The sequence below is a fragment of the Cardiocondyla obscurior genome, linkage group LG22 (assembly GCF_019399895.1).
Source record: "Cardiocondyla obscurior isolate alpha-2009 linkage group LG22, Cobs3.1, whole genome shotgun sequence".
In the NCBI taxonomy this organism is placed as follows: Eukaryota; Metazoa; Arthropoda; class Insecta; order Hymenoptera; family Formicidae; genus Cardiocondyla; species Cardiocondyla obscurior.
Window position 1 is genome coordinate 2,142,106 of NC_091885.1, and position 18,169 is coordinate 2,160,274.

Genomic DNA, 18,169 nt, shown 5'->3' on the forward strand with positions numbered 1-18,169 from the left:
AATAATTCTTTATTTTATTTTATTTTATTTTATTTTTTTATTCTGCGAAAGTTAAAGTATCAATCGTGATTAAGTTCCGTTAAATTGAACCAAACAGTCGCGTTGAAAAATAAAACATTATTAGGATAAAAATTCTTGTATATATATATTTTGTTTTTTTTTTAATCTGAAGTAAAACGAATTAATACTCAGCAACGATTTCTCACGGGTATGCGTAATAAAGTGTAATACAAGTATACACAAGATGTAGCATTTAATGCTCACGTTTCAAAAAACACTATACAATGGACACTCTCTAACATAGAACCACCTTTGACATTTTCTTCCTCTCTCATTGTCATCACGTGCTCGATTCCGCGATTTTAATAAAACCGAATCGATCAAGTTCAAGTACACAAATAATCGAATGCAATTGTTATTTTTTTTTTTTTAAATCTCTCTTTTTCTTTGCATACCTTGTACCTGCATTTGTCGTATGTGTACCTTCGTATACGATTGCGTGTGTGCCTGCGTTGTGTAAATTTGAATACGTGTGTACGTATGATCTCGGTACGTGTGATGGCTCGAGAGGCTTGTGCCCTTTAGTACAATTACATGTATGCACGTAGTCCCATAATACTTAATACTTTACATTAACGTGCGGTATCCCACTGTTCGATCCTCCGTTTAACGTTTGACCAGCGTCTCGCGGATCTCTCCACGTTACGTTCTTCTCGGTTCCCTTATCGTTTTCGTATACGCGAGAGTGTACAATCTGGGCAACGAGCACACCTCCTCCGCTCGCGATAAGCACGTAGAAAGGATTTTTCGATTGCCATACATAACTATACCGCAGTCACATTTTTCTCACCTTCTCCCTCGCACACATTTTTCACATTCATTCACTTCTTCGTCTTCTCTCTTTTCCTTTCATTCGTCTCTTTTTTTTTTTCTCTTTCTCTCTCTTTCTGTCATTCGCTCTCTCATTCTCACGCTTCCCTTGCTATCACAATCGTGTAAGTTAATATCGAAGAGCAATACGATTTACAAAGCAGAACACAATTCATATATTTCATTCTTTTTACTTTAATTTATTTGCAGTTTTTTCGTTCTCTTATTTAAGGGCATCAATAGGTCGTCAATACGCAAACAGTTGCAAAAATCTGATTCCATACCGATATAATAAAATTTTAGCTTATTATACACATCGTGTTTTCGTCGTATGCGTTACTATTGTATCAACCTCACAGACCCCGTTCGTCGCGAATCGATTCGCATCGCTTTCGTGATCATAATAACGATCGCCGCGATTTTTACAGCGACGCGTACGGCCGCCAACCATTATCATGATCATCGTCGCAACAGTCGTCGTCGTAGCGGTTACCCATTCATCGTCCGTAATTATACAATAGTCTTATGTTGTTTCATCACTTGCTTGCTACTGTTCACGCACGCATTTTTCCAAAAAATTTTTTTTTTTTACATTCAACATATACACACATACGGAACATACATCACGCACATGCACGCACGCATCTGCTTTCATCCTCTCTCGTTATCCTCGTCGCTCGTGTCGCCGCTCATAAAATCTTTGTTACAATTTACCCTCTAACATGATTATTATTTAGATAGACCTTACTGTTACTTCGTATACATTTTTAAGGCGATGATTCAATCGAGTGAACTCATTTATAAAACGAACAGCCCAATGTGACGTCCGCTCGCTCCGTTCTTTGCTCGAATTGTGCCGATATCCGTGCGCATTCTCGATCGTGCGATCTTCTCTTTATTTGTATCCGTCTTCTACTTTTAAAATTCTAAATTTTTTCCCCTTTCCCCCCTTTTGAGTTTTCTCGCGCATTTCACGTTACGTCAAACTGCACTTTTATTCAATTGATTTCGATAGATTGCCAAATATTCCGTGCATTTAAATTAAAGCGATAACATATCTACGAACCGAGTTTTCTATAAAATTGACACTTTGCATGATGCTAATATATTAATTATCAGAAAAAGAAAAAAAAAATAGAATTCTAAACACCGCAAAAAAATTAATTTTACATACTTTAGATTGTTTCACGAGATTGGTGTATGTAAATCTTTTGCTTGTAATTTTGTTAAATGTCACTCTTCGTTGGAGAAATTAATTGCTCATGTACGATCGCATGCATAACTCAACGTACATTGTCGTGCATAGCCAAAGGCAGGTCTCAACAAAATTAAACAATATATCATTCAACAAATATAATTCGTAAAAATACGCCGTAACCCTTGGCAGTACGCGCGACAGAGGGAATGCCGGTCGTCACCGGCTGGTAATTCTCGTGATTGTCTCGTCAATAACTACATTTATAGTTTTATCATTAAATAGTAAATAATATAATATTAATTTTAGTCTTGAGAAGATTCCGCGCGCCGAAATTATACGCGCTGTTTTTGCACATGAGGGAGTTGTAAAGTGATAAAATCGATTAAAATTAATAAAAAAATATACGTAATTAAATAATATTAAAATAATACTCGTAATCCGATTTTGTACTCGAGATCGTCTTGCGTACGACGAGACGCTGCGCAGTCTTGAATATAAAATCGAACTAAAGGTATCAATCTAAGAGATCTTAGTCGACAGTCTCGCGCGTGTAATCTCGGCGACGTAATCACGCGCAAAACGTATACATTTCCGTCCATCCTATCGTATACTGGCTTTCGTTCGCCGCGATGATCGCGATTAATTTCCCCGACGAGAAAGTTCGCGCGGCTCGCGAAGGACTCGATGGATTTAAACGACCAAGGAATCCTTCCTTACTTTTTTTTTTTTTTTTCCTACAATTCCTCCCTTTTTGCGGGAGAAAACGGTCGACGATCGTACGATCGATTGGCGCGCATCTCACGTAGAGGAGCCATGCAATGTGCGCGACGCACGCACGATGTAACTTACGAATTTGAGTAATTCTTCCGATTTAATCAGGACAATAACTATACTGACTTTTCTCGCACCTGAGTCTTTCGGTATACGTGGGTTATCATTTTCTTTTCTTTTAAGTTTAGTTTAGTATACTAGAACGCCGATCGCGCGAGGCACAACGCGCAACGCTGACGTCCCTCTGTAGCAGGAAGGAATTGAATGGCTCGACACGATCGCGAGATTCGCTCTCGCGTCTCTTGCCCGCGGAATCCTATTCGGAATTATTTCTGCGTTAATTTTTGAGTGAGGGATATGTCGTGAGAGGGACACCGATGCGTTGCCGACGCGCCATTCGGCTCCCGGCGGAAGGGAAGGGGGCAATTGTGTTATTTATTAAAACTTTTATACAAGAATTGCGTGTATGCGAGTGTAGTGAAAATATTGATAAAATTTTTGTCTTACGCTCTTTTTCCACCTTCTTCTCGCTCCCCCTTTTCTTTTTTTTTTTTCCACTCGTCGCTCTCTCATCTCGCTCGTCGCGTTCCATCGATCAGAGAGAATGGCGCCGATGATCCATCCTTCCGAACGAACCGTCGTGTCTCGATCGTCGAGAGATCAACGAGACACGCGTCCTCGCGTGACGCGTGTGACGTTAACGAGGGGCATTTTTATTATTTCGTACCCTTACTCGTCGCATATCCGCTCTCACGTATAATCGACGTTTTAATTTCATTAAAATCTTTTCGTTTTTTTCCTTTTAATAAACATGCGCTTTGTCTGGCGTATCGCGTTATAAAGGTCTCTCGGAAATTCATTCCCTTTCTTTAGAAACGCTCTTTCCCCTCGCTCTTATTCCCTCATTCGCGTGTTCGTTCCTCTTTTTTTTATTTTTTATTTTTTTATTTTTTTCTTATTTCTTACTTTCTACCGTCATTTGCTCGTTATTACGTATATCAAGGACGCGCGTGCGATAAGATTTGTATAGAAATATAAAGATTCCTTCAATATAAATTGTAACGGCGGAATGAGGGACAAGCGATTGGAAGAGATAAATATAGATTGGAAATCGATTGCATTCTGTTTCTTCCTTCGGTTCAGTTGTACGTTCGGAACTAATGTACAATTGGAAAAAAATAACAATGGTAATTTTCAACAAAGGCGCATGGTAAAATCGTACGGCGTGACGTAAATCTTGAATTGAAACGTAGCCAAATCAGTGACGAAATGAGAAGAAAAAAGTGCGACAAAAATCGAAAACAAAAAGATAAGAAACTTTTGCACGATATCGCAAATTACCGTATCACGGCAATGTACGCAATTGTACAAAGCAACACGTATACGAGAAAAGTAGATATATTTAAAAAAAAAAGAGGAAAAAAAAAACTATCAGCTAATTATTTTTAAATAGAGACTGGAAAACGGATTTGTTAAATAAAATAAAAATAAATAAATACTAACTAAATTTGTTTAACGCCACATGCTAAATACAAATACGTACATCTTTGAGCCGTGATAAAATATTATACAACACTACCAATAAATACGTAAAATTTCATTATTTCGAATATCGGCCTTTCTCTATCTTTTTATTTGCGTGTACTCACCTTTCTTGGCGATCAAATTCTCGCTAGATCTCACAGAATCTCGTTGAAAATAGACGAAGAAAATAAATTATCTTTCTCAATCTCTCGTTGGATTCTGTGCTTCTTCGCTTTCTTTTTTCACGTAACGAGAAAAACCAAAGCGAGTCCACGGCGCGTGCTCGTAGAACGATTCTCCCAATCGAATTTCGCCCACTCCCTCATCTCATTTTTCACAATTGAATTAACTATTTATACAGAATATATTATAATGAAAACTGCAATCGTACGCACGTGCGCGCGCGCGTACTTCCGTTCAATTATTCTTATGGATCATGGGAAAGTATGTGTGTTCTGTGTACAAGTATACCATGTATCTATGTAAGACCAGTGTTCTTTTTTTTTTTTTTTTGTGAATTTGAGGGAAGTATGCACGAATGCACGTACTTGAGTGTATACGTGTGTGTATTATGTCACTTGCGCTGGAGCGGGGGTTGGATTGGGTTGGGACTTTAGAGGGTAGGATTCTCAGAGGGATATTGCTGCGTCATCGAATGCACGACAAAGAGCGTCAATTTTCTTTCTCTCTCTCTCGTTTTTTTTTCTTCTTTCTCTCTCTCTTTCTTTCGATCTTTCACTCTCTCGCTCTCTCGCTCTTTCGCTCTGTCACTCTCTCGTTCAATCGCTCTCTCGTTCTTTCGTTTTCATTGATATCTATATCTCTGTTTTTTTTATTTTTTTTTTTTATTTATATCTAAAATCCCTCAGTACGTTTATTCGTGTATTTTCTCACTCGCGCCACTCGCATCTTCCGCTTTCCTCTTTCGATTCGCGCGGAAATCTTCTTGTGTCTAGTACGCGGTCGGTAATATACGATAATCGTCCCAGTCCAACTACAACGCTCGACTTATATTACAACCGGGGCCACACGTTTTTTTTTTTTTTTACTCTCCGTTATGTATATATGTATATACGCATACACAAATATATATAGCCGCATATATTTATGTATTTACATACATATATATATAATATTTTTCCTTTAATTAGTAAATTTATTTATAATTAATAACTGTACAAATTTTAATGTTTCCTATATATATGCAATTGAATGGTCGACACGCTCAAGTCCGGCACACGCGTCGATATCATTCGAGCTAATTCTCCTCTGCATTTACGTCCGTTTGCTCTTTTGTATACCTTTAAACATCTTCCGTGCCATCTAATAATTTTCTTTCTCTTTTCATCCTGTCTTGCTATTTATATTTATTTATAATATATATATACGTATACATATATGTATGTATACCGCCACTTTGTTTTACCGTCGTAAGTCTCTCGTACTCTCTTTCCTATACCTCTCTTCGCGTCGTCTGTGCACTTGAACATATTCTATATTCCGTGCGAGCACCGGGTGTATTTGCCTCTTCTTTTTTTAATGTACATGCCCGCTAAATTGCCTATATATCACTTATATTTCATTAATATATCTCAATCGCGACCGTATTAAAATTTAACATTTAAATTCTTCAATCACTACAATATTACACCGCAATATTTGTACAAAGAACAATCACATGAATTTCTTCGCGACCGCGCCACTCTAAGAGACCAAAGCCGCGGTTTTATTCCTTTCGTGTCCTTTCTTCCTCGAGTCGCTATTGCAGTCACTGCGATCCGAGCGTCGTGTCCGCCCTTCTTCTTTCGACGATTCTATGATCTTCCCCGGATCGGCCTCTCCCGGCGTTTTATCTGCACTGTCCGTTCTCTTTGAGACGACTGCATCCGCCCTGTTCTTTTCTCGCGTTTCCAAGCACCCAAGTGCGCCACACGGATTTCGGCGTGCGGCGTAGTAAGAAATCACCAGTACTACCGTAGTGATCGTCTTGGAGGTCACGGATCATCGTTGCCCTCCGATTCTGATCTATGCCAACTGGAGTACGATAGGTCCTTCACGCTTTTCGCGTCGCTAGAACCGTCGTTTCACCGTCCACGTTATTTCGCAAGTACTCCTGAAACATCCGAGGTTGACGATCCTCAATCTAACGCTAAGATATCATTTCAATGGTTACGATTAAAAATATCTTACTTCAACGAGATTAAGTTCGCGAAATGTAAATGTAATTCGCGAGTAACGAAAGACGCCGATGAAATTAATTTGATGGCTCTAATCAATTTTGTAACGAGATAAAATAATATATAAATTTTTATGAGGCACCTACGTTGTATATCGAAAGTGAAGGTAATCAAAATAATAATCGAAATATCTGTTTCACCTACAAACCTTTATAAGTGATGTCCGTAGTATTCTGGGTAATGGTACTGATTGTGAAAGGTAGGATCGCCGGGTGGCCGGTGCATCATGCTGGCTTGTCCGTCCATCATGTAGCCCATCGTCGCATCCGGACTGTACGCCCCGCTTGGTCCTGCGGACAATGGTGGAAACACTACACATTACTACGGTTAGATCTCTGTTCCGTAATTGGCAGGCGGGTACTGGACAAGCTCGCCGTGACCCTTTCCAAAGTTCTCGAGAAACTCGAGACCCTGATGCCCACTCGATACTCAGTCTCCTCATCTCAAAATGATAGGATGAGTGGGATCGAGAAGAACATGTATTAGAGAACACGGCGAGCTGTGTGACACGATTCGGCAAAGTCACGATTACGTTTCTAATCAATTTCAGTAACTTGCACGAGAATGCTCGTTTAATATGGCAAAAAGAAATTAATTAGCTCTTTGGGTAAATTTTTTTTTTTTTTTTTTTAAGAAAATGTTAATTTAAATAATTTAGAAATATTAAAAAAATTTTACAATTAATTTGTAATTTAACGATGTATTTATTTGTGACTTTGACGATATCGAGGTGTGAGGTGTGCGTGTACGTGTTAGTTGCTACTACATGTATGTGCCTTTTAGTTACCGTTTCGAATTATATTAATTAAAAGTTTCCGAACAATCAATAATGCGTCTGGTCGTTAGCAAATATCGATATGATCAAATTGCTGCGGTTTTCGTGATTACTAACAAATGACGAGAAAAGCTTGATTGGTTTGCGTGCAAATAACTGATCGCTTAATTTCGGAAGAAAATGCCGAACTTATCAAGTGCAGCTGAGAATTCAATCTCGTCCGAGCGTTCGATGCAATTCGACGACAGCTCTCTTCTGTCCTAAGCGGCAATGGAGCCTCGGAATCCATGGGAGACTCCCCTAGTTTTAATGTCGGTATCTTAATGTATATTGCCACGATAAATCAAGGGCACTGATTGCGTCCTACCCTCCACGCCAGTAAACGCTTAACCGAAGCTGACGACACATGCGGGATGAAGATAGAGAGAACGAGACGGATAAACGAATGCCGCTGAGATCCGAAACACTCCGGACTCGCCTGCCATTGTGAAATATTTCACTAAGCTTTTCATATGCTAAAATTTCTAAAATCTGCAGCCCTCGATATTATACAGTTTGTCACTATAGACTTGTCGGTCGCGTTACGCGCTGACCGCGCATAATTTTCAGACGATATATGTATAATATGGTAAAAGGCACAAGAAAAAAAAAAACTTAGATTTATTATCTAATCGTTACAAAATTTATCGATAGACATTAGCGTGAATAGATTTAATGCCGATAAAAATTGATTCCCGTGCGATATTACGCAAAACGAAATCGTGAGCTTTGCTAATCAAGCCGTCGGATCTAAAAAAAATCACAGATAAGAATACCAATTAAAGCTTGCATCCGCTGAAATCATTCCTATACGGACACAAGAGGCCAGTCGGCTATGTCGCGAGGGACGGTCTAGTATATCGCGATTTCCCACGGCTCGTTGGATTTTCCATCAGCGATTTGTCAAAAAGCAGGAAGTCCACAATCTCGCTTATACGCCCGCCTTTCTTTTTCTTCAACTTCTCGTCCCGCCAACGAGTTTTTCTGCCTCGCGAAATACGTCGCCACCGTTTCAAACGAACTCTCCGCGCTTTACTTTGCCAGCGACCAAATCGTAAATCACAATTATTGCGAGTGTCCCCTCCCCCTCCCCCTTCGTTCGAGCTCTGTCTCTTTCTTCGGTTTCGTTAGAAATGTTTTTCAACCGCGCGGCAACGTTCTTCGATATATCTGCCCCTCGTTTCTTACTTTTTTCGGCGAGTGCGATCACAATGTAGATCTAACAACGACGATAGCGCGAGACGGTCGAAACGACATAAAAAATTTTCACGATAATTCAAAGTCGCGCTGAACAGCTGACCGCGCCGATTTTTCTATTCTTCGGGAAGGAAAAGTCAAAGGGTTATTATTAAATTTCGCAACGGCAAGGCGAGATCTGGACGGCGCTCCGGAGCGGTGGAAATGTCTTGCGTGGCATGTCGCGTCCCGCGATGTATACGCCACGTGGAATGTAGTCTCATATTATAACCACCATGATATTCCGCTAACGAGGGATGCGCGCTTGTAGTGTGATTAAACCGCGCTATAACGCAGCGGGGCGTCCCGGGATAGCTGAGACGAGCCACAATATAGGAAATTAAGGAATCGCTCTTCTCTTTGCAACGACGCGACGAGAGAGGCTACGAAGAGAGAGACCCGATCGAATCGAAGGGGGAACGAAGAGGTGACCGTGGTGTGCCCGCGAGGATTCTTCTCGCAAAGCCGTTCCTATGCCCGCAGATTACAGGTCGTTAAGACTCGCGGCGATGCACAGCAAAGTGTCTTGGGACAAAATGCGATTAGGCTCGAATAAATCGGATCGATTAATCGATAAGAAAATTTTGCACGCGGTAGCGCGAGTAACCTTAAATAACGCGCATTAATATTCATTATCTAAGACTTTATTATTAAAAATGAAACTAGATATGTAAATCTAATTTCGTTTTAATGAATTTAATGAATTAAAAATTTTAATTTGTTATTCTCATTCCAATTTAATTTTCTTTCTTAGTCTTTTTATCTTAATTAATACAGCTCGCGTGCTTGTACATTCTACAACTGTTGTTATACGAGTGTAAAATTTAAACGCGCGATATTAAAAAAATGTCAGAAATTAATGCGGATAAAAGTTTAACGATTAACTGGTCGAGCTTCCGTGGTGAAAGAAATCTACGTTGGATTTATCCCGAGATAAAATCGGAATCTATAAAAGCGTCCCGGGAATTCCCTGTGAATAAATCATGAGTCGCATTGCGGAGGATCAAAGATGAAGATCGCGTAGTCGGATCCACTATATGAAACCTTTGAGCTATCGCCTCGTTACGCTTTAATTAACAAAGGCGAATTATCGCCGGCTATTATCGCCGTCTTAATGGCCGTTCTTACGGCGTCGGGAATCCTCGCGCGGCTCTTCAGAGTCATCCGGGGAATTCGTTGATTCTCCGACGGCGGCCGGATACCGCAGGACGAGGAACATTATTTCCGTCCCGGGCTAAGCTCGGAGTAGAGGGTCAATTCGATGAGGTTAGAGCCCGCAGTGCAACGAGACCGCACGACGATAGGAAAAACGCCGCATGGCGTAATGCAATAAAGTTCCCCGGTCGAGGTCGGTTCGCCGCCTGTATTTCGGTATCGTGTAAATCCACAAAGCTATCCTCTAGCCTCCCCCCCTGGCATCCGTCCCCGCCTGTCGTCACACGAAATCCGTTGCCCAGGAAGCCGGTATACTTCCAGCTCCGTTCCGTGACTGGTAATTTACTTAGGCGAATTCGCTGCGGGATGGTAGAAAATCAAGCGGTCGCGTGTGCGAGTGTGTGTACATGTTAATCGCTACTGGGCTAAATCGCTAGAAAAATGTGCCGTTCGCAGTGAGAATGAATCCTCCCAGCTTCGGTAATGGTCGGGCGTAAGATGAAAGCGCGTTCGAGTATGCTCAGTTTCGCTCTCGTAAGGCTTTTAACTGTAAAATTTCATTACAGTTACAGGATTACATAGAAATATATTATAGAAAGGGAAAAAAGAAATCGGGGAGATAACGCAAGATAACAGAAATTTTGTTTTTATCCAGCGAAGCACAAATTTAATCGAATTCTGTAGTAATCGAACGAAGCGGTAGTTTGAATATTTCTTCGAATCCATTAAAGGCTGCACTATCTTTGCAACTAAATAAAATTTATTATCGACTCATTAACTTACTGCCGCGGCGATCGATGGCAAAAGAGCTTAGAATTGCCTCAAGGTGGATCTAATTAAACTTTCGCGACCGACTCGGCCGTAGTAGTGGAATGTCAAAGTTCGGCCGCGAAACGGGACTGCTTTCTTCAAAATAAGAGAATAAAATAAGTTGGAAGCTTAAGGATCAACTATTTCGCGAGAAGATATGTTTTCACGGTCTTCCAGCGTCGTTGAGCTGAAATTTATATTAAACTCTAAAGAGTTTCTAAAACTTTCTCACATTATTTAAATGTGATGTCAGATTATTATATTCATAATTTGAATCTCATCTAATACGCGAATTAAAAAATAATAAAATTTACATTAAAAATTACGTTTACATTCGTCGCTGGAAAAATAAGCGAAATAAATCGCGCGTAAATTTTGCAAAATTAGTTAACTGTTCTAAAGATACTCTTCAACAAATTCGGCTGCGGAACACGGGAACAACATTAGTAGTAACTTATGGTTGCGGCCTGGCTGCATGCCTGGCCCACGCTCATAGCGGTAGGCGGAGGATCAGAGCTGAAGGTATGGAGGCGTGTAAGGTGGTCGGACTCTAGCTGCCACCGATGCTTCCTAGATGAGCGAGGAATCCTTACGGAGGTTAGTGGGTGGTGTTTCCCAACTTAGTTGGCGGCGACACGCCGAGTGTTCACGCCGAGTTTCCGTCCGGAGTTCCATCGGAGTTCAAGTCGAGTTCTCCTCCTCGCTGGAGGTTTCCTGGGTTCGATATAACCCGACCTAACGTTACCGACAGAGTTTCCAGGAGCTTTCGCGAAGGAGGGTGCTAAAACCGCGAACGGAGGTGGGAAGGGAGAGAAATAGCGAGAGAGAGAGATAGAAATGGTTAGAGAAGGAAAGGTAAGGATGCTTACGGGAGAGAGACAGAGAGAGAAACCATGATAGATATGAGCAGTCTAAGTAACAACCATCAGTTTCCGGAGTTCACCGTGGCCGAGTGCAGTAACGAACTTCCACTCAAGATTTAAAGGAAGCACCCAAGTTCCATCTCATCCCGACGACCCGCTCGGAATTGACAACTTAATTAGCGACCAAGCAACGAGCGCTAAGTGCTCGACGAAAAGGTCCACGAAGAAGTACTTGGAAGCTGCGGCGTACCGGGGCGAAGGATTAGCCGGTTAAACCGGGTCGGACAAATTGTTGGGTTTCACTTTCACAAGACTCCGTCTGACAACTCGTAACGCCTCGCGAATATTTATTTCGCGACGCTTATTAATTCAATTAAATCGATTAGAATTTCTATCGGATATTAAATATTATTATTTAAGCCGCGTGCGTTATTTAAATCGCGAGCGAGAAGTCGGCAAGAAAACGGAACGAGAAAAAAAAAAAAATCGTAGACAATAACATTATAAGAATTCATTTTTTTATTTTTTTTTTTTTTTTATTTTTCTTTGCGTAATATTTTTCCGCGAGGGCGGCTTAGAGCTCCCCATATTTCGCAACTGCACATTCCGGCAGTTACCGACGACGGGACCGCAACGATGACGATCGGAAGAAGACGACGAAGAAGAAGCGATAGGGCAGGCGGAAGGACGATTCGCCAAGCGGAAGTCGGAAATGTGCTCCGGAACCTTCAACAATCCCTCGATGAAACTATTGGTCATCCGCGACGCAATACCGGATGCGCCGGATCTAATAACTCATCCGCCCTGCTGCTGCCTGGTCTCCTATTCTCGCCCCTGCCCCCTCCCCCCCCCTCTTCTCGAGCTACCATTTATATCTCTCTCATTCTCTATTTCTCTGTCTCTTATATGATATCCACGCTTCGCGCGTGTCTTTTTCAGTATAAGCTCTCTTTACGAGCTCTCTTTTTCCCTTCGCGAACGTTTCGGCTCGCTTCCACGCATTGTTCATTTCGACGGTGATTGTAGATAATGTCGTCGAGTCGGAAAATAATATCGGTGTCGTAGCGTCGTTGTATTGTGACGTAGTAACAATGCATCTATGCCGATTCGGCGGCGTTACCATTGTTAAGGCGTGATCGTAAATGCTATGATTAAAACGATAATGGCAACAATTGCGGAAATCGTTTGGCATTGTTGCGCATCGCTTATTCGGATTTCTGTCGCATTGTCGAAGCGCGTGCCGTAATTTACATTGTATATTTCTGACGCTATATCCGTACACCGATGTCAAATATAATAATAGTGACGCGGTGCAATAATAGTAATAACGCACACAATTATAAAGTACAAAACGTGATATATCGCTTAAACACGGATTTCTGTGAAAATCTAAATTTTATATCGATCCCGATTGCACACGCGATATTTATAAATTATACATAAAAAGAGACAAAACATTTAACGAAAAGCAAATGTGAAATTGCAACTAAGTTGTTCGATTATGGATTATAAAATGATTAATCTTCTTGTATATATTAATATCGAGTGACAAACTCGTGTCCATTTTCACGTGCTCAATATTCAGAACGCCAACATATATTATTATTACGGTCACTGTTTTGGGGTGAAATTAACCTTGTCAATTCAGTCAATGTTGGGCTGCCGCTTGTCAGTGGAACGTCTACCGCAATGAAATCTAAAACACGCCGCTGACGCAAATCCACCGACGGACAGCAATCTTGACGCGGCTGTCCGAATCCCGGTTTTGTTGAACGCGTTCTCCTCCCGGGCGGTGAGCCGGCGGTGTGATATACGACGCGACGTAATTGCAGGAATTTAATCAATCAGAGATATATCCTGGCGCGAGTAAAAGGCACCCGGAGTAACCTCGGCAAGCCGAGTTAAGCCCGGCGGGAGTCTCATTTAAGATAAACCCGGCCTGTAAAGGAGCGAACGAGAGTGGAAAGGAACGAAATCACCACCGCCGACGTTGTCGTTGTTCTCGCCTCGGCTAGATGATAAAACGGTAGGACTACTATCCTAGATTCCGTACTATCTCCTCGACTGCCTCTCCAACTCTTATCCCCCTCGTCCTTCTGGCTCTTCAACGTCTTCGTTCTCATTCCTCCGGCTAGTACACTTCGCGGATCGCACGAAAACTCGCCCCCTTTTACCCTTCCCACTTATCCGCACACAGATGTGGATTACGTGTACGTACACGAGAATACTCGCGCGCAACGCTCGCCGGGGTTCCTCCACCGTCCTCCCGCGACCCTCTCTGATATATAGCCCTTCGGAGGTCGATGACTTCCGCTATTTTTCTTCCGCTGTCTCCAGCAAGCAACTTCCCTTTCCTAACGTCCACCCCGCGCGCCCGGCCGTTTCGGTTCTTTCCAACGTTCTCTACTCGTTCTACTCGAATATCCACTAACCGTGCGCGGACATCGATCGGCCCAGCTGCCGCTATGAAGCCCGAGCATATCTCATCCGCGGAACATTCGGAGAATGTTGGCAACGAAAATCAACGGGATCCCGCGTACGACCAAAATCTCGCGCTAATGTCGACCGCGTGATAAGTTAAACAGCAAAATTCCCTCGTACGTTAAATCTATTCCGCGATCTCACATTTTTCTTCCGCGAATTATAACGCGAGCGTCAAGGTTACGCAAAAATTCACGAGGCTCAAATAATGATTTCAAAATATTCTGAAAGAGTTTAAATCAAACGGAGAACAAAAAATAATTCGTGATAATTGTCGCAGCAGCCATTTCGAGAATGACGCACGATCGAAGCGTCGTGCAATAATGCGTCCCGTACGGGATGGCACGAAAATTGAAAACAAACCGGGGCGAATATTGCGCGCCGGTGGCTGAAAACAGTGCAAACGAGTTGCACCGGAGTGGTCGGTAATGAATACATAAATCACGATTATTGCGAGCTCTTTTTCTCGCGCTAGATGCTGTCCGCCGCATCGGGAAAAGAGAAAAGAAGGGAACGCGGAACGTATACCAAAGCAAAGAAGCTATTGCATTTATGGATGATCGTCCTTGTGACAAGCCGAAATTAATTTGCTCTACTCTTCGGGTTCGCGGTGGCGTTAGCATATTTTAACCCAGTTCTTCAGCTTCGGGCCCTTCTTCTGCGGTGCGCCCACACCACCGCGAATTGACATAAATTTCTGTCAGCGATGCGCCGTATCGCCGATTCGCTAAATTCATCTGATCTTCCCGATAAAACCTAATGAGTGCTCGCGGCTGACTGGCTCCTTGGTTGACACGATAAATAATTAATGACCGACGATACCGAGGGGGAAAATGTTTCTCGCGCTGTCCATAAACCGTTTAATATTTATAAGATTGCGAGGAGCAAAAAACGCACCATTCTCTTTACGAAGGAATACGTATATTGCATTTCATACGGCATACGTAGTGTTTAGATATTTTAATTAATTGACTATAAATTACGATATCAAAAAACGTGCATTAATTTTTACGATTTGTTACCGCGAGAATGAACTCGCGTGCGAATTATTAAACATTGTAAAACTTTCGGACCGATAAATCATTCCCCGTAACTGTAATTGCGATAGTAAAAGCGAGCGGCAGATAATAACACGAGGTTATCATTAAAATTTAATATAAAACTATTAAATTCACACCTGTCCCTGCGCCGTTTTAACGAGGCGACGCATCGCGCCTTCGGTTCGCTATTGTAGCCCAAAGTCTGATCCGTGGATTATGAGAACTATTCTTAACAGTGTCAATAAACGGAGGTTATGGCCGCCACAAACGTTGAAAGTGTATCTTCTTACGACAGGCATAAATAAGCTCGGACGGTGGTGGCTGGCTGGCTCGTTTAAATGTCGCGGGAGGGAAAGCTCCGTTTCGTTTCTTCGGAATGTGCAATATAATTCGCCGTGAATAACGATTCCCGCCGGTTATTTCCAGGTCACAGGTAGAATCGATTCTCGCGACCGATACCGCACGATGTAATTACTTAACGTGCCATTCCTTAATAGAACTCCGGTCGGCTCGATCGCTCGAAGTAAAGATGAAATGCACTTCGCAGACAACTTTATTCCGCGGCACCTCCGCCCGATGGGCGATAATGACGCTTAATAGCTTAATAGCTAAATAGCCAGTCAGCTTCGTCAATATATTCCGCCCGCGCTGAACTTCCTATTTGCTTCTCAAGCGCGGAGAACAGCACCCCCTGCGAGTTCAAATGCTCCAGCGCGCGATTACGAATGCACATTTTATATAACGTCCTTTATCAAGCTTGTTACGACCGCAGCCAATGTGGCGGCGTTCGATTGAATAGTCCATCAGCATCGTTAATGCATTGCGCCTCGCAATCTGGCTTTTGTTGCATCGCGCGATTGATTACCACACCGCACGTTCTCACGCGTTTCACGCGTGTTTATAACGCACGTCGAGTTAATGGAAAGCGAAATCTTTAGGTAAATTTATTATTTAATTTAATGCACGCTTAAAAAATTTTTTTATTCGAAATTAATTATTTTTTTTTTTTTTTTTTAACAAGTTTTAATCAGTTTTTATTTATCTCGCGAAAGAAAATACGATTGACGAGCGACTTAATTTCAAATAAACCTGACGTATCATTTTTTTATTTAAATTTGTAATCGATGCTCGGCAAAATTACGAACCACGAATATCATCGATGTTTTCAAGACAGAATCTTTTTCCTCTTTCGCGCACGAAGCGGCGAGTAAGCCAGCCAGGTTTCTTCCTGGTCGCCATTACCGTGGTAAAGCCTTGATGGCGAAAGTGGTCTAGGGGCAAACGGTCAACGAGACTGGAGATGAGATAGAACAGGCCATTATGGCTACGCCGATAAGATAGGGCCACCCTTCGTGCTACGTGGAACATCCAGCCTTCTGGGTATGACTTGATACACCGGACGCGATCCACGCCATGAAAAATCTCGTTGGTAGAGTGGAAAGCGTATATGAGACGGAGAGAGAGAAAGAGAGAGAGGAGCGGTGAAAGAGCGAGGGAGAAAGGGCGTTGTCCAGCGCCCTCGAGAACTCGGACCTTATCTTTTCATACCGATCGTGACCGTCCAAGACTTCATTTCCGTGTCCGAGCGATTCCCGCCCTCGCGCCAATTTATATATACCTATGCGTAACGAAATGGACCCTATGCTCGTTTACATAGAATGGATCAAAGTTCGGCAGTTATAGGGGTGGTGACTACGAGTTATTGTTACGTTTCGGCCGAGTATTAACGGTGCACGATACTGCCGGCAGTTCCTGGCGGTTCGTAATTACGAGAGCGCAATGGGTTATACCGAGGGCGTCTGTTGCTATTTTGTAATTGATCTTTTAATTACAATATACTAATATTCGATAACGTCGGATTAGAGTCGAATCGTTTTAAGTAAAAAAAAAAAAAAAATTAAAATTAAAAAAAAAATTGAGTATTTAAAAGAAATAAAATTATTGCACAATATTTAAAACTGCATATGCATAGTAATACAATTTAAAAACGTTCTGATACACTATTTTACATTTTCATATAAATGATATTATTTTTTTATCGTTCTTATTACCGATAATGTTTCTTCATTTACAACAAAAAGAATTTGATAGCGCTTCCATCGAAGCTCTTTTATGCATCGAGCTCAACGAAACGTTGATACGAACGGAACGCAATTTCCTCCGTTAAGCCGACAGTTCTGGTTATGCTCTCCCCACGGTGCTGTACGGTAGCAAATAATAACATTTCTATAAGTCGGTCGTTTGTATTCGACTGGCGCGCATGAACCCCATTTCAATTAACGTATGATCTATGTCGTATGAGGACCCGTTCCGGCACCTTTCAAACGTAGGGCAGTAATGCGCGGGGGATCGGCTCTCTAAGTAACTCTATATCACGTCTACGTGACGCGAAACGCAGAGAAAAAAGAGCTTGGCGACGGTCGGCAGGGACACAACGAGGGAAGAAATCGTCTCCACTTGGACCGTTCTATCGATCTCATTCGTTCCGCTCTTTCTTTTAACTCAGACTTTTCTTCGATTATACCTCGCGAAAATATGATAGTTTACGTTTAAACGGATTAATCGGAATGATAAATCGGATTCGACCGTGCGGTTTATAATAGCGAAAATATGAAATTATAAATTTCACACACGCATGTGCGATAATCGATTGAACGGTAGGAGGATATTAAATACGTCTGCATTAAAAAACGGATATATAAGATCTTCGAAAAAGTTTGGAAAAGCGGAAAATACCCGTGAGAAAATTTTTTTGCAAACAAGCGCCGCGATAAAACCGATCGCCCATTTCGATGGAATCAAATAGGATCTGTCGAGATCGCGCTTCGATTTCGACGCATCAGCGTCGGCGCGCCATCGGGCAGTCCACGTCGACGCCTTCGGTGACATTTTAGGGAATCCGCCGTACAATTTCTCTCGATTCCCGACCCCAGAACATCCATTTTATTTAGCGCGCCAGGGTCCACGGGGGACGTTAAACTCGACGGCGGAGCATTCTCTTTTTCTTCGTCGGCCGATATCCCATCAGTGCCAGTAGGAGCGTTTACAGCGGGCTGGTGTCCAGCTTCGTAAAATCCACCACCCTCCCCCTTTCCCCCCCTCGCTTCTTCGAGCGGGGGTTAGCCGTTATACGGAGTGTCGAGGCGAAAAGGACGAGGCGAGAGAACGAC

The 18,169-nt window shown here is 42.2% G+C and overlaps 1 protein-coding gene across 3 annotated transcripts in view; it reads right to left on the bottom strand.

The window, feature by feature from the left end:
* Positions 1-236: 236 nt before the first annotated feature.
* The window catches only part of Hth (Meis homeobox homothorax), a 388,286-nt gene continuing 370,353 nt past the window's right edge, over positions 237-18,169 (bottom strand). For 2 of the 3 annotated variants that reach the window (XM_070670915.1, XM_070670913.1), the window contains 2 exons: positions 6,749-6,911; positions 237-6,476 (listed from right to left, as the gene is read on the bottom strand). In XM_070670915.1, coding sequence (XP_070527016.1) covers positions 6,751-6,911 — 161 coding nt within the window. In that variant the 3' untranslated portion in view covers positions 237-6,476; positions 6,749-6,750. The remainder of the gene's footprint in view (positions 6,477-6,748; positions 6,912-18,169) is intronic. The other variant, XM_070670914.1, reaches the window with a different exon arrangement.